At 41.8% G+C, this 21222-nt stretch overlaps 1 protein-coding gene across 4 annotated transcripts in view; it reads left to right on the top strand.

The window, feature by feature from the left end:
• Nucleotides 1-376: 376 nt before the first annotated feature.
• The window catches only part of mcm10 (minichromosome maintenance 10 replication initiation factor), a 79158-nt gene continuing 58312 nt past the window's right edge, over nt 377-21222 (top strand). For all 4 annotated transcript variants that reach the window (XM_059987274.1, XM_059987273.1, XM_059987276.1 and 1 more), the window contains exons 1-7: nt 377-415; nt 7522-7571; nt 7722-8036; nt 12461-12604; nt 14453-14593; nt 17193-17364; nt 18761-18926. In XM_059987274.1, the coding sequence (XP_059843257.1) occupies nt 7565-7571; nt 7722-8036; nt 12461-12604; nt 14453-14593; nt 17193-17364; nt 18761-18926 (945 nt within the window). In that variant the 5' untranslated portion in view covers nt 377-415; nt 7522-7564. The remainder of the gene's footprint in view (nt 416-7521; nt 7572-7721; nt 8037-12460; nt 12605-14452; nt 14594-17192; nt 17365-18760; nt 18927-21222) is intronic.

Genomic DNA, 21222 nt, shown 5'->3' with positions numbered 1-21222 from the left:
CCCTTTCTCCAGAGATGTTGCCTGGCCACTAAATTCATCCAGCATGTAGTGTGTGTTGCTCTTGATTTCCAGCACCTGCGGAATCTCTTATGTCTAAGCAGTTTGGTAAGATTTGCCAAAGAAAACTGTGGCAAAGTTTAACTCCTCTGCCCTTCGCCATGTTGTTAGCCTCGCCGCCCGAAACCAGGACCCCGTTCGGCTGTCCCACTGATCGCCAACAGCAGTGTGAGGAATTGGAAATCACGATTATTATTTTTTTAAAATATTATTTCCCATCCACTTGCCTTGAGAATGGTTTGGAAAGCGGTTCGACCACAGTTTTTCGTTCAGGCGAGCTGCGAAGGCGGGAGGTATGAGGTCAGCGGGTCCTGGCAGGTTTGGCGGCAGATTGGAGCTCGGGAGAGGAGGGCCGGAGGTAAAGTTGTCAGCGAGGGGTTGATATAATGTGTCTGTAACATGGTACAGTGAGTGAATGGTGATGATACAGTGTGTAACACAGCACAGCGGGTGTTAAAAAATTGCTGCTTCGGTTCCTTTTAAATATTCGCCCTCTTCACTTAAGCCTGTGCCCGCTGTTTTTGGTTCGCTTTCTCTGGTGGGGTGGGGAAGAAAAGGCATAGACGTGATGGGTTTCAGTGGTCATTTCTGTGCGAGAAGACTGTGCGGTCAGTCTAATGACGTGTTACAGTGAATGTGGTATGTGTAGTGTAACAGCTCAGTTGCTGTAGTGCGGTATTAGTGTAGTGAGTGCGTGGGCATAACAGGGTACAGCTGGTGTGATGTGGGGAGGGATGCAACGCAGTGGGGTGTATAACAGGGTACAGCTGGTGTGATGTGGGGAGGGATGCAACGCAGTGGGGTGTATAACAGGGTACAGCTGGTGTGATGTGGGGAGGGATGCAACGCAGTGGGGTGTATAACAGGGTACAGCTGGTGTGATGTGGGGAGGGATGCAACGCAGTGGGGTGTATAACAGGGTACAGCTGGTGTGATGTGGGGAAGGATGCAACGCAGTGGGGTGTATAACAGGGTACAGCTGGTGTGATGTGGGGAGGGATGCAACGCAGTGGGGTGTATAACAGGGTACAGCTGGTGTGATGTGGGGAGGGATGCAACGCAGTGGGGTGTATAACAGGGTACAGCTAGTGTGATGTGGGGAGGGATGCAACGCAGTGGGGTGTATAACAGGGTACAGCTGGTGTGATGTGGGGAAGGATGCAACGCAGTGGGGTGTGTAACAGGGTACAGCTGGTGTGATGTGGGGAGGGATGCAACGCAGTGGGGTGTATAACGGTACAGCTGGTGTGATGTGGGGAAGGATGCAACGCAGTGGGGTGTGTAACAGGGTACAGCTAGTGTGATGTGGGGAGGGATGCAACACAGTGGGGTGTATAACAGGGTGTGTGGTGCATAACAGGGTACAGCTGGTGTGATGTAGGGAGGGAAGCAACGCAGTGGGGTGTATAACAGGGTACAGCTAGTGTGATGTGGGGAGGGATGCAACACAGTGGGGTGTATAACAGGGTGTGTGGTGCATAACAGGGTACAGCTGGTGTGATGTAGGGAGGGAAGCAACGCAGTGGGGTGTATAACAGGGTACAGCTAGTGTGATGTGGGGAGGGAAGCAACGCAGTGGGGTGTATAACAGGGTACAGCTGGTGTGATGTGGGGAGGGATGCAACGCAGTGGGGTGTATAACAGGGTACAGCTGGTGTGATGTGGGGAGGGATGCAACGCAGTGGGGTGTATAACAGGGTACAGCTAGTGTGATGTGGGGAGGGATGCAACGCAGTGGGGTGTATAACAGGGTACAGCTGGTGTGATGTGGGGAAGGATGCAACGCAGTGGGGTGTGTAACAGGGTACAGCTGGTGTGATGTGGGGAGGGATGCAACGCAGTGGGGTGTATAACGGTACAGCTGGTGTGATGTGGGGAAGGATGCAACGCAGTGGGGTGTGTAACAGGGTACAGCTAGTGTGATGTGGGGAGGGATGCAACACAGTGGGGTGTATAACAGGGTGTGTGGTGCATAACAGGGTACAGCTGGTGTGATGTAGGGAGGGAAGCAACGCAGTGGGGTGTATAACAGGGTACAGCTAGTGTGATGTGGGGAGGGATGCAACGCAGTGGGGTGTGTAACAGGGTACAGCTGGTGTGATGTGGGGAGGGATGCAACGCAGTGGGGTGTATAACAGGGTACAGCTAGTGTGATGGGAGGGATGCAACGCAGTGGGGTGTATAACAGGGTACAGCTGGTGTGATGTGGGGAAGGATGCAACGCAGTGGGGTGTGTAACAGGGTACAGCTGGTGTGATGTGGGGAGGGATGCAACGCAGTGGGGTGTATAACGGTACAGCTGGTGTGATGTGGGGAGGGATGCAACGCAGTGGGGTGTATAACAGGGTACAGCTGATGTGATGTGGGGAGGGATGCAACGCAGTGGGGTGTATAACGGTACAGCTGGTGTGATGTGGGGAAGGATGCAACGCAGTGGGGTGTGTAACAGGGTACAGCTAGTGTGATGTGGGGAGGGATGCAACACAGTGGGGTGTATAACAGGGTGTGTGGTGCATAACAGGGTACAGCTGGTGTGATGTAGGGAGGGAAGCAACGCAGTGGGGTGTATAACAGGGTACAGCTAGTGTGATGTGGGGAGGGATGCAACGCAGTGGGGTGTATAACGGTACAGCTGGTGTGATGTGGGGAAGGATGCAACGCAGTGGGGTGTGTAACAGGGTACAGCTAGTGTGATGTGGGGAGGGATGCAACACAGTGGGGTGTATAACAGGGTGTGTGGTGCATAACAGGGTACAGCTGGTGTGATGTAGGGAGGGAAGCAACGCAGTGGGGTGTATAACAGGGTACAGCTAGTGTGATGTGGGGAGGGATGCAACGCAGTGGGGTGTATAACAGGGTGTGTGGTGCATAACAGGGTACAGCTGGTGTGATGTAGGGAGGGAAGCAACGCAGTGGGGTGTATAACAGGGTACAGCTAGTGTGATGTGGGGAGGGATGCAACGCAGTGGGGTGTATAACAGGGTACAGCTAGTGTGATGTGGGGAGGGATGCAACGCAGTGGGGTGTATAACAGGGTACAGCTGGTGTGATGTGGGGAGGGATGCAACACAGTGGGGTGTATAACAGGGTGTGTGGTGCATAACAGGGTACAGCTGGTGTGATGTAGGGAGGGAAGCAACGCAGTGGGGTGTATAACAGGGTACAGCTGGTGTGATGTGGGGAAGGATGCAACGCAGTGGGGTGTGTAACAGGGTACAGCTAGTGTGATGTGGGGAGGGATGCAACGCAGTGGGGTGTATAACGGTACAGCTGGTGTGATGTGGGGAGGGATGCAACGCAGTGGGGTGTATAACAGGGTACAGCTAGTGTGATGTGGGGAGGGATGCAACGCAGTGGGGTGTATAACAGGGTGTGTGGTGCATAACAGGGTACAGCTGGTGTGATGTAGGGAGGGAAGCAACGCAGTGGGGTGTATAACAGGGTGTGTGGTGCATAACAGGGTACAGCTGGTGTGATGTGGGGAGGGAAGCAACGCAGTGGGGTGTATAACAGGGTGTGTGGTGCATAACAGGGTACAGCTGGTGTGATGTGGGGAGGGAAGCAACGCAGTGGGGTGTATAACAGGGTACAGCTGGTGTGATGTGGGGAGGGAAGCAACGCAGTGGGGTGTAATAGGGTGTGTGGTGTATAACAGGGTGAGATGCAGTGTAGAATAACATGGTGTGGGGTGTAGTGTAACACAGCTGTGTAATGCCCTGGAAGGGAATGGGAGTGCACACAGTCATGCACAACCTGCAGATGGTAAAAGGAGGGGACAGGCACAAACTCTGGTTACACGGCAGGGAATCTGGCCTTTCAGCCCACCTGTTGCATGCAGACCAGCATGCCCATCCAAACTAGCCCCATTCGCTTATGTTTGGCCCACATCACTTTCTGGTCCATGAACATTTCCAAGTGTCTTAAATGTTGTTAGCGTACATGGCTCAACCACTTACTCTATGTTTATTAGAGCAACTGAGGAAAAATAAATAATATAGTATATAAATCAAAGAGTAAATCGACAGATAGGAATGGATATATGTATTTAATTAAAAACATTGACTGTGTTGTGAAACCACTGACTCATATCTGTAATCAGTCTTTGATTGCTGGAAAAATTTCCAATAAATTGAAAATAGTCAAGGTCATTCCAATATACAAAGCTGGAGATAAACATGTATTTTCAAATTATAGGCCAGTTTCTTTGCTCTCACAGTTTTCCAAAATATTGGAAAAATATTTGTAGGAAGGTTAAGTGATTTTATAACAAAACATAGTGTACTCTGTGAACAACAACGTGGTTTCAGAAAAAACAGAACCACTACAATAGCATTAATAGATTCTGTAAAAGAACTGAATACACAGTGGGAATATTCCTTGATCTAAAAAAAGCATTTGACACCATTATTAACAAAATTAGAAAGATATGGTATTAGAGGGGTGGCACATGCCTGGTTAAGTAGTTATTTGGAAGACAGGTATCAGTATGTACATATAAACAACTCGAATTCAAAACTTTTGAGGGTAACTTGTGGGGTTCCACAAGGTTCAGTGCTTGGTCCATTGCTGTTCATTTTGTATACAAACGATATATGTATGGTTTCTCAGACGCTAAAATGTATACCGTAAATTCCAGACTATAAGCCGCTACTTTTTTCCCACGCTTTGAACACTGTGGCCTATACTACGGTGCGGCTAATGCATGTTTTTTTTTTCATGCCGCCAAAAACATTTTGCCTCATAACAGTAGACCAATAAAATTGATGAGTAGTTCACAGAGGTCCAATGAAATTGTACGATAAATCAAGCGCACTTTCACAATTAAATTATTGTAAATCAGTCATTTGTACTCACCCTGATCAACATGGAAAACACTCGAAGAAAAGCATATGATGCAGCTTTTAAGTTAAAGGCGATCAATCTGGCGGTTGAAGAAGGAAATCGAGCTGCTGCACATAATCTTGGCATAAATTAATCGACGGTGAGACGGTGGAGACGCCAGCATGAAGAACTGAGTCAATGCAAAAAGACGACAAAAGCTTTCAGAGGTAATCATAGCAGATGGCCCGAACTTGAAAACTTTCTTGAAGACTGGGTTAACACACAGAGAGCAGGCGGCTGCGGTGTTTCCACCGTGCAGATCAGACTGACGGCTAAAGCAATTGCCACCAAAATGAATATCGAAAATTTTAGAGGTGGGCCATCGTGGTGTTTTAGATTTATGAGACGAAAAGGCCTGTCCGTCTGGGTATGCACGACTCTGTGTCAGCAGCTCCCTCCTGACCATGAGGAAAAGCTTGCTAACTTCCGCACATTCACTCAAACAAAGATAGCGGAGAATTCCATCAGGCCAGATGATATCATAAATATGGATGAAGTACCTTTGACGTTTGACCTGCCTCTCACTCGGACTGTTAATAAAAAAGGTGACTAGTCCATCACACTGAAAACAAGTGGCCATGAGAGAACGCATTTTACTTGTGTTCTGAGCTGCACAGCATCCGGACTAAAGCTTCCACTGATGGTGATTTTTTAAGCGGCTGACAATGAAAGTTCAGTGAAAGCTGCCATCAAGAGTACAAACTCAATTCCAGCTGTGATTCCTGGGGGCACCACGAAGTATTTGCAGCCACTGGACATCAGCGTGAACCGGGCACTCAAAGTGGCGCTGCGCGTTGAGTGGGAGGCTTGGATGACGAGCGGTGAGAAATCCTTTACCAAAACAGGACACATGCGAAGAACATCTTTAACTCAAGTCTGCCAGTGGATCCTAAATGCGTGGAGCCATGTCACAACATCCACCATCACCAGCGAGTTTCGAAAGGCTGGACTGCTGCGTGATGAAGAGGACCACGAGCGCTCAAGTGAGAGCGACAACGAAGAGACTGAAGTGAATGACGAGATCCTGAGGTTTTATTCAATTCGGACACTGAAGGACTTTGATAGTTTTAGTGCGCAGGAGGAAGATGAAGAAGGCGATCAATAACTTTTCCTGGTAGGCTGCAGTATATATATTTTTTTACCAGTCGTTAGGAGATATTGGAATGTTGTTCGTGCACTGTTCAGTAAAAAAGTATACACAACGTAATTTGTGTGTTACCGATACATATGTATATTTAAAAGTAGCTGTGTTACAGGCACTGTTCGAAAAAAAGCATTTGCAATATGTATTTGTTTATGTTACAATACGGATTTAATTAAAAGTTAAAAAATCCTCACGTGTAATATTTTTCTGTGTAAATATCTCATATTACAACGTGGGACACCTGCGGTTTAAAATCCGGTGCGGCTTGTACAAGCACAAAATTAGAGCGTGCGGCTTTTAATCAGGTGCGCTCTGTAGTCCGGAATCTACGGTATTATTTGTTGACGATACAAATATATTTTGTAGTGGGGAACATCTGAAACAACTTTTGGATACAGTAGGGAAAGAACTAAAAGTTAAAAAGAAATGGTTTGATACTAACAAGTTATCACTGAATCTAAGTAAAACTGAACCATAATATTTGGAAACTGTGTACCAAACTCATATAGTAAACTTAGAATAAATTATGTTGAAGTTGATAAGGTATCTGAAACAAAATTTTTAGGAGTGGTAACAGATAATAAATTAAGCTGGAAACAACATATAAATTATGTCAAAGCAAAAATGTCTAAATCTATTGCAATACTGTACAAAGCGCAAGATTTCTTAAATCAGGAATCTTTGTATACGTTATACTGTTCACTTATAGTCCCATACATGACTTACTGTGTAGAGGTATGGGGAAATACATACTAAACATACAAACTCAATTTTTCTACTTCAAAAGAAAGCCATATGAATTGTAAATAAGACAAGTTATTATGAGCCATCCAATCCACTATTTATTCAACTAACCACTTTAAAATTCAGAGATTTCGTAGATTTTAAAATAATGCAAATTATGTATAAAGTAAAAAAAATGGACAGTTACCACAAAGTAGCCAGAGATTGTTTAAAATGAAAGAAAGGCAGCATGATCTGAGAGGAACATGTATATTTCTAAAACAAAGGATAAGAACAAATGTAAAAAATCATTGTATTTCATTCAGAAGGGTGAATCTATGAAACAGTTGTAGTGAGAATTTAAAAACATGCACCACACTTAACTAGTTTAAAAAATTATTTTAAAATAATTTAATGAAATATAAAATACAAGATTTAAAATGAATGGGAGTAATGTAAATAAATGATACTTGGAATTGGATTTTGTGTTAAAAGATTATGAAATTTTATGTTTTGATGTGATGATTGACACCAAATATGTGTTTGTATAAGTAAGAGGGGTAGGCGTAATAATCTGTAGCCTCAGCCTACACCCTTTATGTCTGTTTTAAAGATTTTTATTTTTTAATTTTGTCTTATGAAATCATCGTTGAAAATGATGCTTTTTGTTATGATTTTACTGACCGAAATAAAATTTCATTCATTTCATTTTTCAGTGCTTGGCGTTTTCTGAAACCTCATTAACCATATTCTTACGCCATGGAAGGTAGGAGAATTTCAATAGCATTGAAAAAAATCTGATTCTTTTAAAATAAATTTAATTTTTAAATCTTTATTGAAAACTATCATGCTTTAAGCAAGATTATTTTGATGTACTGACATAGTACATTTTGACTAATGTTTTTATTGTCAACAGACAATGATGATCTGGATTTATTAGCATCTCTTTTGGATGAAAATGAGGAGGAAGAGACTGTTGCTGAAGCAGGATGTTTACAGGATGAACAGAGTGTGGAGGGATCACTTGAGGCTGATGAGTGGGATGAACTGTTCGACAAGGAGGAGGATGACACCCATGCTAAAGAACTCAGTGCTCTCTTTGGGGATGTGGACGATTTGGAAGAAGAGGAAGGGGAGAGCAGGAGTATTACAAATGCAACAGAAATAGATGAACATACACCTTCCATTCCTGGTCAGAAGAAATCTGAAAAATCCAAGCTGGAATTAGAAGGTATTGTCTTGTTTAATTTATCAGAGTAATGGGAGGACAGTCAGATACACTGATGAGAACTGGTATTTACAAGAGCATTGGCTGCTGGTCTTTTCATGTTCTGATTGGTGCTCAAAAAATCCTAGTTGTTGGAATCAGGTTTAATATCACCATCCTATTTCATGAAACTGTTGTTTAGCAGCAGTAGTACAGTGCAATTTATAAAAAACTATAAATTGCAATAAATATACGAGTGATTGATAAGTTTGTGGCCTAAGGTAGAAGCAGCTGAGTTATTAACTTCAAACTTTCTGCATAATCACTCAAAGAGTTGAACTGCATGTACATGTAATGAGAGCAACTTGGACCTCCAGGTGGTCCACGGTATGGGGTGATTGATAAGTTTGTGGCCTAAGGTGGAAGGAGATGAGTTATGCAGCTCTCGTTACAAGCATCCATATGCTCCACAACCACTGGACTAAGTGTGTAAATGTAGGAAAAATAAATGTGCTAGGTTTTCTAAAATTGACTTTAGGACACAAACTTATCAATCACTCCTCGTATACAAAAAATAAATCAAATAGTGAGAAAAGAGCTAAAATAATGAGGTAGTGTACGTGGGTTAATTGTCCGTTCAGAAATCTGATAGTGCAGGGGAAGCTGATTTTCCTAAAACTTAGAGTGTGTGTCTTCAGGCTCCCTGTACTTTCTTTCTGAGAGCATGTACCTGGTGGTGCGGGGTTTTAATGATGGAGCTGGCTGAATTTACAATCCTCTGCAGCTTTTTCCGATCCTGTGCAATGGCACCTCCATACCCGATGGTGGTGCAGCCAGGTAGAATGCTCTCCACGGTACATCTGTGGAAATTTGACATACCAAATCTCCTCAAACTGCTAATGAAGTGTAGCCTTTTTCGTATTTTCATCAATAAGTTGCATCCAGTTCAGATCTTTGGAGACATTGACACCTTGGAACTTGGAGCTGCTCACCCTTTCTACTGCTGATTCCTTGATGAGGACTGGTGGGTGTTTCTCCAACTTCCCCTTCCTGAACTCCACCTCAGTTCCTTGGTCTTGCTGATGTAGAGTACAAGGTCATTGTTGCAGTACCACTCAAACAGCTGATTTATCTCAATCCCATACACCTCCTCGTAACCATTTGCAGTACCTAATGAAGAATAATTATTTTTGTATTCCATTAGAGCATCTATTCCAGATTCAGGTTTAGTGGATATAGAACTCAGAGAAAAGAAGTTAACATTTCAGTTTGAATACAATTTTTTCAAGTGGAAAAGACATGAAATAAGTTGAAACGAGGGTATTGATCTGATAAATAGGACAAGTGGAATGTGTGAGGCCAGTATTACCTTGGTGAAAAGATGTTGATTAAACTATTTTGCTGTTAGTTTAATGAGTTCCGATGGTGAAAGAGAAAACAAACAAAGGAGCATGGATGAAAGGAAAATGGAGGGCCATGCAGTGGGGAAGGGTTAATTGATCTTAGAGTAGGTTAAAAGGTGGCACAATATTGTGGGCTGAGGGGCCTGTACTGTTCTTTGTTCTGCTACGGCAAGGTAGCAGTTCATGTGACGCTACTACAACTTGGGACATTGGAATTCGGATTTCAGTTTCGACTTCATTTGTAAGGAGTCTAGATGTCCTTCCCATGAAATGTGTGGGTTTTCTTTGATTTCCTCCCACAGTCCAAAGCTGTAAGCATCGAAAATTGTCCCCTGATTAGGCTACGGTTAAATTGGGGGAGTTGCTGGGTGAATCAGCTCGAAGGACTGGAAGGGCCTGTTCTGTGCTGTATCTCTAAGTAAAAATGATAAAAAAACATGTAAAATGCAGAGCTGTAGGAAATACCCAGTTAGTCAAGCTGCGATGAAGAGATAAACTGAGCCTCCGAGGTGTGGATGTCCAAGAGCTTGGAGCTGATCACCTGTTCCATCACTGACATTTTCCACTGCTGAAGATAGTACTGAGGATTAATGAGGCAGGCCAAGGTTTACTCTGGAAAAATGAATCCAGCCACTTTCAGAAAAAATCCAGGCATTGAAGAAAGGCCAAGGATATGTTGTGGAGTAGGCGATCAGTATGATACTTTTGAATAATGGAGCTGGTTTGAAGGGCTGAATGATATGAATTTGTGTAATGCTAATCAGTAAGTTGGTTTCTTTTCTAAATGGTCAAATGCTCAATCAAAGATCTGCAGTCTTCTGTTGTTGTAGCAATGAGGCTCATTAATCCGGAAATGACTCATCTGGTATGGTGTAGTAAAAACAGGAAATACTGTCAATTCTTTGAATACTCAATTCAGGAAGTCATGTATTGGGATTGGCTTATTATTATCACATGTGCTGAGATATAGTGAAAAACTTGTTTCATAGCATCTTATCACCAGAAAGATGAGGAGAGAAGAAAACTAGGAACACTTATCACATGCAAGTTCCTCTGCACTGAAAAGCATTTGGAAATGTATCATTGCCCACATGAGTAAGGGTCAAAATTCAGAATTTCCTAACCAATAGCACTATGGAGGAGGGACTACAGTGCTTCAGAAAGGAAATTTATCACTAGTCACTGTTACAGATGATCAATAAATGTTGACTGTGGTTACAGTGGTTGAGGATTTGGGTGCTCTCCAATTGTTTATCCCAATATCACGGATGTTGATTATATGTCATGATAGTGCCAATTTTTGAAATTTGTCATGGGCAAATTGTCTTTGGTTGTGAAGCATCTAAGAAGCCCAAAGGATTTAAAAGCCTTTTAGATACATCAAACACAAGTGCTTGAAGAAATCAGCAGGTCAGACAGCATCTATGGAGAGGAATAAACAATATTTCGGGCCAAGAGTCTTCATCAAGAACAAGATGGCAGCGCAACGCAGCTTGCAGCGGCCACTCCGGAGCTGAAATGTTATTTGTTAAGCAGGATTAGGATTAGGCGCAATCCTAATCTAATGAAAAATGGACGTCGGAGCACGGAGGAACATCTGGAAATCTCAAGGAAGACCTTCTTCGTTGCTGCTGCTGCTGTGAGGTCTGGGTCTCTGCTGAGAAGAACAGGCCCCCAGTCCTCGGGGTCATGTTGCCAGTGGCCATTGGCGGGGGTGTCTTAATACGCTCAGCAGAGGATGGTACTCGGAGAAGCTGTGCCGGAGGGGATGGTCGGAGGTTCGACGGACTTGGAGTCCGCTGCGGTCAGGTCGCTTTCAGTGTGTGCTGCGTCTGCGAGGCTGAGTCGGGCGGCTCCATGGAAGTCCATAGCTGGATTATTCCCTTCTGCTGCCGGTGTGGGATGATGAGTCTATTGGGACCCTGAGGACTTGTGGAAAGTGTGTGGTGGTTTCTTTCGAACTTATAGTCTTTTAACATCTTTGGACTATTTTTTACCGTGTCCATGGTCTGTTTTTTTTAATCAAATTATGGTATTGTTTGTTCTGTTGTAACTATGTGGTTTTGTGCAGGTCTTGTAGCTTTAGTTTTTGGTCTTGTTTTGTCTGGTGGCTTTGGAGCACCTTTCCGGGGAACGCGCTAAGATGGTAGCGCGATATTAATACGCAGCAGCCTCTCTGGACTCTGGATTGGGGATTGCCAAACGTTATCTGGATTTTCTGGTGTAGTCTATTTTGTCATGTGCTTTGTTGATATCATTCTGGAGGAACGTTGTCTCATTTTTTAAACTGCATTGCATTTGTGGTTTTTAAATTACAATAAAGTGAATCTGAATCAGGACTGGGCAATTGTCCAGTTAATCTGCATAATCTGGGCTTCATCAGCCCAGACCTGATGAAGGGTCTCAGCCTGACATATCAACTGTTTACTCCTCTCCCTAGATGCTAACAGACCTACTGAGTTCTTCCATTATTTTGTGTCTGTTGCTCAAGGTTTCCAGGATCCTCAGAATCTCTTGTGTTTATAACTTTTACATGCATCATGTGTTTCTTTGAGATGAAGCAGATGAGCCCATATGTTCTAAAATTTTTGCAGATAAGCGCCTATTTTAAATTTATGTGGAGACACAAGAGACTGAAGGTGCAGAAGTCTGGAGCAACACAAAATGCTGCAGGAACTCAGTAGGTCAGGTAGCATCCATGGAAGGAAATTGATAGTTGACATTTGGGCTTGCTATCTGGACTGAAAAGAAAGGGATAGCCAGTATAAAACTGTGAGGGTAATGGATGGAACGAAAGCTGGCACGTGATTGGTGATTCCAGGTGAGGAGGGTGATGGCATTTGAGTGAGGGAGGTAGAAGATTGGGATGAAGCAAGAAGCTGAGAGATGTAATGATATGGGTCCTGTTAAGGATCTCAGCATGGAATGTCATCTGCATATAGCTGCTGCTTGACCTGCTGAGTTCCTCCAGCTTCTGTCATGTTTAAACTTTTATAGTTTGGGATTTAATGCTGACTTCAATATCCTTGTATTCTTTCTCGATAGAGGAACTTAAAAGGATGAAGGAGCAGATGGAAAAATTACAGCAGCAGTTGACAAAAGTTGCAGATGGACGGAGTTGCATTGCAAGTTCCAGAAAGGACTCACCTGACAACAAGCAGAAGGTGCAGGGTATGAAGCAATTTCTCGGTGAGAACAAAACAATCAGATTCAAATTCATTTATTTATCACATGTACATTGAAACATACAGTGAAATGTGTTGTTTTTGTTAACAACCAGCACAACCTAAGGATAAACTGGGGGCAGCCTCCAAGTGTCACCACATATTCCAGCACCAACATAGCATGCCCACTATATAGAACACAGCAAAAGATTCAAGACTGTTTAATGTCATTTCCTCTAAACAAGTATAAAGGAGAATGAAATAATTGTTACTGTGGATCCAATGCAGCACAAAAAAAACACAAAAGGTAAAGAACATGGTAATAAATAAAACACAATAAATGTAAATACATAATATAGCGTACATACATAGATTGATTGTATGCCCGTAAAGTGATGCTAGGCACAGGAGTGTCGGTATTTAGGGTGATTGACAGGAAATAATAAAGTACTGGTGATTGGGTGTGTTAGTGGGTGGAGGTGTTGATCAGCCTTACTGTTTGACAGAAGGATTTGAATAAACAGACAACAACAAAAAATAAAATTACAACATCAAAACAAGCTCCTTTCCCCCTTCCTCCCACCCGCTCATACTCACAGTCAGTCCTCCAACTCCAGCCTCCAGAGGACTTGCAGATAACTGTCCTCTGACTTCCCTGGTGGACTTTCAGAACTGATCACTGATTTATCAAGTGGACACAGAGCTTGACCATGTATGAAATGGGCTGTATTATTTAAAACTCTGAATATCTGGTGCATCTGTAGTCCCAAAGTTGGCATGCTTTGTTTCATTTTCTCATGATCTGCTCTTTTGCAGTACCTTTTTATCTGATGTTTGAAATTTGATTTTTATTATTCATTGGAAAGAAACTGAAGCAAGTATTGATAACCCATCATTACTGCCCTTAGTAAGCTGACAGAACAACATAGAATAGCACTGGGCTTTTGGGCCACACTGTTGTACCAGCTTTTTAACCTTCTCCAAGATCAATTCCACTTCTCTCCCTCATAGCCCTCCAGTTTTCTATAATCCATGTGTCTATCAATGAGTTTTTTAAATGTCCCTAATCTTCGCTGGCTCTACCGCCACCCCAGTAGTGCATTCCACACACCCACCACTTGCTGTGCAAAAACTTGCCTCTGATATCCCCCCTATTTTTTCTGCCAGTCTGCTTAAAATTATTCCGTTTCCACCCTGGGAAAAGTTTTTGACTGCCCACTTTATCTATGCTTCACCATCTTGTAGACCGATATCAAGTCACCTCTCTTTCTCCTTCTCTCCAAAGAGGAAAACCCTAACTCACTCTACCTATGCTCAGAAGATATGCAGTCTCCTGGAACAATACATGTGAGCTTCTACAATGTGTATCAGTTATGATCAACCTAAACTTTTTCAGAAAGGAAATGAGAGTCATGCATAGAATAGGCTGGATAGTGATGGCAAATGTCCTTCCATATGAGCAACGGTGAAGCCCATTGTTGTTGGTTTTTATTGTAGTTTCATGGTCATTATTGCTGATGCTAGTTTTTTATTGCTGATTTATTTTTGTTAACCAGATTTAAAGTTCACTATCTTACATAGTGTTATTTGAGCACATATCTCCATGTCACTAGACAATATCTCTGGGATACTTGCCTTTTAATATTTGGTGTCAAATCTTAGAAATCTCAGGGATGGAGTTTTATGGTAGGAATATTACAGCTTTCACCTGGATTAGATGTACCTGACATCTATATTTATTTGTTTGACTTTAATCCTAATATAAAGCAAAATAAAAATAGTGTGTTGTTTCAGCAGATCTGATCTTCCTTTTGGTACCAGTAATTGCTTCTTGTTTCCTTTAAGTATTTGGTTCAACCTTATGTTTCAACAGGTCAAGGGGTGTGTACTTCACAAAACATCAAGAAAAACAATTCTTTTCAGCAAGATCGATGTAGATCATCCTCTAGAGTTCAGCATGATCTTCTGAAAAGCAAGTCACGTAAAGCCCCAGAGCCTACGAAGTCACCAAAAGGTAATGAGTAGATTGCTGCTCGCATGTTGAACATGTTTGCTTACAGATGTGGAAATGTCAGGTGAAGATCTGTCACATTTGCTTTAATAGAGCTGTGATGTTCGTAACTGATTGAGAGGCTAGGATTATGGGGTATGGTCTAAAATTTAGACCCATTTCTTTCATTTTGATGTTGTGCCAACATTTTAACTTACTCTAAAATCAATCTAACCCGTAGAGTTGGTTAAAAGGTCTGCACCACATTGTGGAACAAAGAGCCTGTACGGTGCTGTAATGTTCTATGTTCTTTGAATGAAAATAAGAAAAAGTTGCGAAAGTCAACAGAACTGATGATGCTGGAAATCTAAAATAGAAAATGCCAGAAATTACTTAACAAGCAAGGTGAAAACTTTGCTTTATAACAGTTGCTTAGACACATTTAGTAACGTGAGTGTATGAATACGTTCAGTGGCCTGTCCACTGTGTTGTGTGTTCACAGATGCTCTCCTGCACACCACTGTTGTAACGCATAGTTATTTTAGTTACTGGCACCTTCCTGTCAGCTTGACCCAGTCTGTCCATTCTCCTCTGGCTTCTCTCATTAACAAGGTGTTTTCGCCCACAGAACCGGCATCATTTGATGTTGTTTTGTTTTTTGCACCATTCTCTGTAAACTCAAACTAAAGACTGTTGTGCATGAAAATCCAATTTCTGATGTATTCAACCACCCCGTTTGGCACCAACAGTCATTCCATGGCCAAAATCATTTTTTCCCCATTTGGTCTGAACAACAATTGAACCCATTGACCATGTCTGTATGCTTCAAGGCATTGAGTTGCTGCCACATAATTGGCTAATAAAATATTCATGTTAATGAGCCGGTGTACCTAATAAAGTGGCCACTGAGTGTTTATTCTATGAATGAAGATAAAGCGTGAAAGTCAAAAGAATTGCTGATGCTGGAATTCTAAAACAAAGAATCTTTTCTGTATTGATGTATTTAATGTAACATTGTACATAACTAGAGCAGTTGAAAGTGCATCTGTAACATTAGCTATGATAGTTAATGCTTTGTGGTATACTAATTTGTCTAAAAGAAGCTGTAGAAATTATACAGTACAATAAATTCACCAGTGTAAAATTAGTAAATTATTTAAGCGTAACAATGTAGTTAAAGTCTGTCCATTGTTTTTATATTTGACTCCAGGGATGTTCTGGTCTTTTTCAGCTGCAGAAGTAGGGATGAAGAAATGCCAGTCTTATTTGGGAAAGACTGCTAGCGGGAGTGGGTTGGTTGCAGGAGATGAGTCTTACCTCTTGAGAATGGGGAAGCATGCAGAGGAAACAAGAATTTCTTCAAAATTTTTGGGAAATGAGGGGGATGGTGTAGTGGAATAAGAAAAACATGGGAAATATCCTCTTACTGGGGAAAAACGACCCAATGGGGCAGATAGTGGGATGTGCACACTGTTGGAAGGCACAAAGTGAACATTCTGGATAAAGGAAGTGAAGCAACTCAAGGCACCAATGACCTATATACGTAGGAATTCCCATTGTACTGGTAGGAGCATTAAGCTGCCTCAGTAATGTTAGCAATATGTTAACTTTAGATCTGAGAACAATGTATTTCAAAAACAATAATTTGCAATTACTACTTTGTAAGCAAGAAGCAAATCAGAATCTCTATTATCATTTTCATATCAAATGTTGTGACATTTGTTGCTTTGCAGCAGCATACAATGCAAAACATAAAAAGTTACTGTGAGTTACAATGACAGCACAAAAGACGAACAACGGGGTAGAGTTCATTAGATTAGATTATGAGGACACTCAGTCCTCGTTTATTGTCATTTAGAAATGCATGCATGCATTAAGAAATGATACAATGTTCCTCCAGATTGATATCACAAAAAAAAGGACAAACCAAAGACTAACACGGACAAAACCACATAATTATAACATATAGTTACAGCAGTGCAAAGCAATACCATAATTTGATAAAGAACAGTCCATGGGCACGGTTAAAAAAAAAAGTCTCAAGTCCCGATTGACTCCGATAGTCCCGATATCAGGCAGCAAAAAGGGAGAAACTCTCCCTGCCGTAAACTACCAGGCACTGACATTTAATGCCTCGGAAGCACCCGACGACAGCAGACTCTGAGTCCATCCGAAAACTTTGAGCCTCCGACCAGCCCCTCCGATACAGCCTCCCAAGTGCCATCCTCTGCCGAGCGCCATGGACCATTCAAAAAATCTAATAACTGAGGGAAAGAAACTCTTCTTAAAATATTGAATGTGGGTCTTCCTCCTCCTTGTTAGTAATGCAAAGATAGCATGCCGTGGATAGTGAGGGTCCTTAATGATGTCAGCTTCTTGAGGCACTTGACGATGTCCTTAATGGCGGGGTGGGTTGTGCCTAAGATGCAACCCTTGCAGCCTCTTGTGATCCTGTGTATTGGAGGCTACATACCAGGCTATGATGTACCCAGCAATTTCTCTGTACAATTGTGATAACATCCCTCATCTTCTCAAACTCCTAATTAAGTAGAGCCGCTTTAGTGCCTTCTTTTAGAGTGATCAATAAAACTTTGTGAAATGTGTTTCTTAATTTCCTGGACAGAGAGAAGTCCTCCAACTCCACCTGGAAATGAGCAGCCACGTCAACATCAGAACAAACACAATGCAAATCATCAAAACTTGCCCACAACTTCACGAGCTCATGGAAGCCCAGGAACGTCACGAGCAGCAAATACTGATGTATCTGTGGATAAATTCTCTGGCTTGAGATTAAGGTACTGTAATTGAGTGCTCTGCTAATTGTTTTCTGTTTAACTCAAAAGTGTTCCTTCTATGTTGGATAGTTGCTCCAGTCTATCAGCATATTGTGTTTACCTTTTAAGTCTTTAGAAATTGCCAATTAACATATCAAATAATCTGCCTTGTTTAACAAATCACAGTATTTACTTTGTTTATTCATTTAAAAATACAGCACAGTAACAGGCCCTTCTTGCCTAATGAGCCCACGCTGCCCATTATACTCATGATGAATTAACCTGCTAACCTGTACATCTTTGAAATGTGGGAGAAAAGCATAGCACCCGGAGGGAGCCCATGCAGTCACGAGAAGAATATACAAAGGGATTACAGACAGCTGTGGAATTGAAGTCGAGTTGCTGGCACTGTAATAGCTCTGTGCTACCGGGCTGCCTTTAGCCAATAGTATCATGCAGTTCTTTAGTAATATTTATTACCTATTTGTTGAATTCCAAAGTGCAGTTAAGAGCCGGATTACTCAATACAGCATCTATCTGCTACTTGTGTAATTCTGGCATTTTCCACTCGGGTAACTTAAGTAAGCCAGCTGAGCTCCTGACTGAGTGTAGTGGGCCAGTCCCACATCATACACCTTGTCATTTGACAATCACTAGGTCTTTGGGAAGATCACAACTCAGATTCAGATTTATTTATTACGTACATTGGAGCATATAGTAAAACGTGTCATTTCCATTAAAAACACACATCCAAGGATATAATGAGGACAGTCAGCAATCTCAAAAATTTCTCATAAGAATTTGTTTTTGATCCCAAAAGCAGGTGATTTTGTGTTAATTTGCATTTAGAGTATGATTAAATAAGTAATGTCAGTTCTTCATGAACTCACTAGATGGAGCACTGTGAACAAAGATCATGCATTTATAGCATCCAGTTAATGATGCATCGTGTTTCATCTTCAATAAATTTGTTTTGATGTGGTTAGCATTGTGGAAGGAGGCCAGTGAAATCTCAAGCTTCGAAGTAAATTTATTACTTCGAACATAGGTCACCAATGTACTACTGTGAGATTCATTTTCTTGTAGGCATTCACAGTAAATATGCAACCAATGTGCAAAAGACAAAGTTAGTAAATGCAAAAAGGAAAATAAACATAAAAATAATAAATGGATTGGAAAGGTTTAGGAGGTTATGGGGCAAATAGAACTAGCTTGGATGGGCATCTTGGTCAGCATGGACCAGTTGGGCCAAAGAATCTGTTTCCATGTTGCATAACTGTATCAAGTCAAAATTCTAACTTTTCTGAAAAGTTACTGTAACTTAATAACGCGATTCATTTTCTTTTAATATTAACCTTTTACATTTAGCTCTTGAGAAATACTGTCTTACAAGTTACAAATGCCTCTCTCCCAATAGAAATCCAATTGTTTCATCAACAGAGATGGAGAGAAAGATGCACGGACGAAAGCTGATCAGGTTCTCCCAGCTCTGCTCAAAGCTTGCAAATGAAAAGCTCGAGGACGTGGACTGGGTGACATTTGGGGTTATCATCAAGAAAATCACACCACAGAGTTCCAATAATGTATGTTCAATATTTGAAGGTGATTCTGTAATGTGGCAATAAATGTTGATGGTATATGTTAAAAATTATTCTTTTATTCAAATTTTAATTGTTGTAGAAGTTGAAAATTCCTGACACTTGGGGATAGAAATTTATTTTCTTGTTTCTGCTAGCTACAGGTGCCCTACCCCTTACAAAGGTAGAGTGTTCCTATGAAACCTTTCTTAAGCTGAAATGGCGTAAAGCAAAGAACCATTAATTTATATGGGAAGAATTATGGTTAAAAGCTAAAGCCCTTTTTGTAATGCGAGAACAGGTTACTAATGTAGGTCTTTTGTAAAAAGCAAAGTGGCGTAAAGCGAACATTTGTAAAGCGGGGGACACCTGTATACAGATCATGTGTATAAATGGCCATTTCAGGGAATCAGCTTCAGAAGCCGGGCACCGCAAACATAAGTTACCATATCATATTGATAAATTGGTTTATTATTGAAGGGGATACTGCACAGGATCGGGAAAAAGCTGCAGAGGGTTGTAAACTCAGCCAGCTCCATCATGGGCACAAGCCTCCCCACAGTTAATGGCATCTTTACTTTACTTTATTGTCACCAAACAATTGATACTAGAGCGTACAATCGTCACAGTGATATTTGATTCTGCGCTTCGCGCTCCCTGAAATACAAATCGAAGTAAATATAATAAAAATTTAAATTATAAATCATAATTAGAAAAGGGAAAGTAAGGTCCAGATATTTGGAAGGTATGGCCCAGATCTGGGTCAGGATCCGTTCAGCGGTCTTATCACAGTTGGAAAGAAGCTGTTCCCAAATCTGGCCATATGAATCTTCAAGCTCCTGAACCTTCTCCCGGAGGGAAGAGGGACAAAATGTGTGTTGGCTGGGTGGGTTGTGTCCCTGATTATCCTGGCAGCACTGCTCTGACAGTGTGTGGTGTAAAGTGAGTCCAAGGATGGAAGATTGGTTTGTGTGATGTGCTGGGTTGTGTTCACGATCGTCTGCAGCTTCTTCCGGTCTTGGATGGGACAACTTCCATACCAGGTTGTGATGCACCCTAGAAGAATACTTTCTATGGTGCATCTATAAAAATTAGTGAGGGTTTTAGGGAACAGGCCAAATTTCTTCAGCTTTCAAATTTCAAATTTCTTCAACATCTTCAAAAGGTGTTGCCTTAAGAATGATGCCTCCATTATTAATGATCCCCACCACCCAGGACATGCCCTCTTCTCGTTACTATCATCAGATGAGAGGTACAGGAACCTCAAGACATGCACTTAATGCTTTAGGAACCATTTCATCCCCCTCCAGCATCAGATATCTCAATGGACAATGAGCCAATGAACACTACCTCACTATTTTTGCTCTCTTTATGCCCTGCTTATTTATTTTTATATGTATTACCTATTGTAATTTATGGTATATTTTATTTATTGTACTGAACTGTTGTAACCAAGCAACAAATTCCACAGGAAATGTCTGTGATAATAAACCTGATTCTGATTTTGATCCTATTGTCACGTGTACTGAAGTACAATGAAAAGCCATCTGTACAGATCATTTCATTACATCAGTGCACTGAGACAATATAAGAGAAAACAATAACAGAAGGCAGAACAAAGTGTTATGGTTACAGAGAAAGTTCAGGCAGACAAAAAAGTGCAAAGCCATGACAAGGTCGATTGTGAAGTCAAGATTCCATGTTATTGTATTTAGGGACTGTTTGATAGTCTCAATAGCGAATAGAATCTCCTTGAGCCTTTGTGCTTTTATATTTTCTGCCTAATGGGAGGGGGGAATTAGAGAATGTCTGGGAGAGTAAACCAATTTATCAATTTAATCCCGTCATCACAATGAAGTTACCAATTGATTTTCATTTTTTGATGGGTCTCATACCCAGGAAAATCCCAGTTGAGGCAGCCAAACATCAGTTAAAGTTTAAATCACTATACCACTCAGTGTACTTTCTGTATAGCAATAATGTGTGTGGTACAGTAATATAGCATTTAGTATAATGCCCTATGATGCCAGCAATAGCGATTCCTACCACTGTAAAGCGTTTGTAAGCTTTCCCATGACCGCATGAGTTTTCCCTGGGTGCTCTGGTTTTCTCACACTTTTGAAAGATGTACAAATTAAAGTTAGTAAGTTGTGGGCATGCTATTTTGGCACTGGAAGCATGGCAACACTTACTTTCCCCAGCACATCCTTGGGCTGATCTGGTCATGTGATGCAAACAATGCCTCTCCCTGTATGTTTCAATGTACATGTGACAAATAAAGCTAATTTTTATCTTCAAAAGT

Source organism: Hypanus sabinus, chromosome 13 (assembly GCF_030144855.1).
Source record: "Hypanus sabinus isolate sHypSab1 chromosome 13, sHypSab1.hap1, whole genome shotgun sequence".
NCBI lineage: Eukaryota > Metazoa > Chordata > Chondrichthyes > Myliobatiformes > Dasyatidae > Hypanus > Hypanus sabinus.
This window is presented reverse-complemented; position numbering and strand designations above follow the sequence as displayed.